At 56.9% G+C, this 2,593-nt stretch overlaps 1 protein-coding gene across 3 annotated transcripts; it reads right to left on the bottom strand.

The window, feature by feature from the left end:
* Nucleotides 1-2,388, bottom strand: Fut7 (fucosyltransferase 7). 3 transcript variants are annotated; one of them, XM_021156960.1, is made up of 3 exons: nt 2,150-2,388; nt 1,285-1,371; nt 1-1,179 (listed from the first exon to the last, which is right to left on the bottom strand). In XM_021156960.1, exons 2-3 carry the CDS (start codon nt 1,295-1,297, stop codon nt 164-166), a joined length of 1,029 nt encoding a protein of 342 aa, XP_021012619.1. In that variant the 5' UTR covers nt 1,298-1,371; nt 2,150-2,388; the 3' UTR covers nt 1-163. The 3 variants fall into 3 exon arrangements, with proteins under 3 accessions (XP_021012619.1, XP_021012620.1, XP_021012618.1); XM_021156961.1 differs by having other exon boundaries at nt 1,285-1,307; XM_021156959.1 differs by lacking the exon at nt 1,285-1,371 and having other exon boundaries at nt 2,150-2,382.
* Nucleotides 2,389-2,593: the final 205 nt, after the last annotated feature.

The raw sequence follows: 2,593 nt of genomic DNA, 5'->3' as shown, positions 1-2,593 counted from the left end.
GCCCACCAGGGTGTCTCAGCCCAGTCTTCTCCTTATATCCTGAATTCCTGCTCACTGAGCTAAAGCCTTGGGTTAGTCCCATGGTGACCAAAAGCCTGGATGCCCAGCTCTTTGGTTTCAACATCAGTCTCCCACCCACACAGCCTCTCCCAGCAGCAGGAGTTCAAGCCTGGAACCAGCTTTCAAGGTCTTCATAGACCTGGCTGCGGGGCAAGTAAGGGTAGCGGGCACAGATGGTGCAGAAGCGCTCCCTCCAGTCACCCAGGAGCCGCACACGGAGCCTGTCTCGCCAAGCAAAGAAGCCACGATAACGACTCTCATTCATGCTGACGAGGAAGACAGCCAGTTCACGGGCAGAGCTGAAGTCATCCACGTGTACAAAGGCATCTGGTGGCACAAAAGCCTCGTAGGTGGCCCGAGGAGGTCCCAGCGCCACGGGTACAGCACCAGCCGCCAGGGCATTGCGCCAGAACTTCTCAGTGATGTAGTCCCGATGCTGTGAGTTCTCAAAGGCCAGGTAGAAGCGGTACCGGGCCAAAGTGGGCAGCAGACAATTAGCGCACAGGGGCCGTCTGCTGGCACGACCGAACACATCCACTTGCAGATGAGGGGCCAGCTGCCGGTACAACTTTGCACGCTGCTGCCGCTCCTGGAAATTGCTGATCACCCAGGCAGCCATCCTGCTTTTGGCCGGTAGTGGGGAGGTGGTCCCAGAGAGAGGCTCCAAGCGACCGTAGGGTACAAAGATATCTGAATCACGCCGATAGCTCAGCACCCAGTTGAAGATGCCCCGGAAGCGATGGAGACCATGGGTATTACTGGGCGATTCCATGGAGGCCCAGACCCAAGGCTGTCCGTGTGGCCTCTGGTCCAGGGGCAGGCGAGATCGCCGGGTTTGCAGCTCACGGTGGTGGAAGACCACAGCATCAGCACTGGCTATCAGGCTCCGGTTAGCACTCAGAAGGCAGCTGGCCATGCCATAGCGAGTGCAGGTGTCACCAGGTAGCTCTGGTGGCCGGTTGGTGAAAGGCCAGTGCCAGATAAGGATGGTGAGTGTGGACTGAGACACTGGGGCACTTCCAGGAGCTGATCCCCGCAGCCAGAAAAGCCAGATTATCATGAACGTTGCACCTCCAGCCAGGCCGCCCCAGGCCCGCAGCCTCCGGGCGGGGTGGTACCCTGAAGCAAAATTAAAAAAAGGAGTGGCCCTGTCACCCGAGGCTCAGGGACACCCATAAATCCCCATCATCCCCAGCTGGGACCGCTCAAGGGCCAGGCACTCACCAATACAATTCATCTGGAGCCTTCTGGAAATTCACCAAGGAAAGAAGATTTTCAAATCACAGCAGCAGCCTCTCCAACAGAGGCACCCTGAAATCACAGCTGCTGCTCAGCTCAGCCTCTGGGGCTCCTCACCATCTACCAAGGTGAGGAAGCCAGGGACCTTCCCACTTCTGCCCCGCCCTACCCCTTCAATCTTTGGCATCAACCACTATCCAACCCCTACCCCACCCACCCCGTCTTCTGCTCAAAGAGGGAATTGAGACAAGAGGAAGGCCAAGACAAGGCCCCCTTCCCAACCATGCTGGTCCCTAGAAATGACCAGCTAGGCATATGGAGAAAGAGGAGGAAGAGGAGGAGGGAGAAGAGGAGGAGAAGGAGGAAGAGAAAGAGGAGGCAGAGAAGAATGAGGAGGAGGAGGAGGAGGAGGAGGCCTGCTTGCCTTTAGGAAAAGGAAAGGCCCTTGTGAGCACTCTGAGCAGAAGTGATCCCTTCCCCAATGAGCACCTCCATCCTCTGCCCACCACACAACCCCAGGGCACCCAAAGAGAGCAACTGCATTTTCCCAGGAGGCCACAGAGGCCCCTCCCTGTAATGATGATACCCACTTCCTCCAATCCCTCATTAATCTGGACCTGTTCTCCCAGATCCTCAGGCATCACAAACTACTGTTCTGCCACCTCTAGAAGATGCCTTGTTCTCAGAATTGTGATCCTCAGAAAAGGGCCTCATCACAGTCTGATGAGGCATCAGCACTTGCCCTGAAGGGCAGACCCAGGAGCTACCTGCAGTGGACTAGGGGGTGGGGGTGGGGGGAGTGCCCTGGGGATTCTTATCTTTCCCTGCCAAGACCTGTGAGCATACAAACCTTGAACTGTAGGCTCAGCCCAAGGTTCAGGGCTGGAAGAGTTGCAGGTTGCTTCCTTCCTGCTCTCCCAGGAGGGGGCTTTCCAGTCTGGAAAGGGAAGGAGTCTGTGTGTCCCTGGCGTGGACAGGCAGGCTGGTGGGCAGGGGGGTGGCATCCACTCCAGAAACAGGAAAGCTAGTCCCAGCCTCAGGTCCAAGCTTGTTTGGTTCCCCTCCAGCAGGCTCTGGTGGGATAAGCTATAGCTTGTAGCCAAGGTTCCTCTCCATCTCACCAAGCCTTCCAATCTGGGGATGCAATGACCCAGCACAGACCAGGGTAGGGTGGCCCAGCAGGGTCACTCAGAGCTTCAACCTATACAAAGCTTTTAGCTAAGCTTCCTCCATTCCCACCAGATCCCCCACTCTGCTGAGCCAGACACTATGGAGCCCTGTATGGAGAATAGCA

The sequence above is a fragment of the Mus caroli genome, chromosome 2, assembly GCF_900094665.2.
Source record: "Mus caroli chromosome 2, CAROLI_EIJ_v1.1, whole genome shotgun sequence".
NCBI lineage: Eukaryota > Metazoa > Chordata > Mammalia > Rodentia > Muridae > Mus > Mus caroli.
The sequence above is the reverse complement of the archived record's forward strand: the minus strand, read 5'-3'. Positions and strand labels throughout refer to the sequence as shown.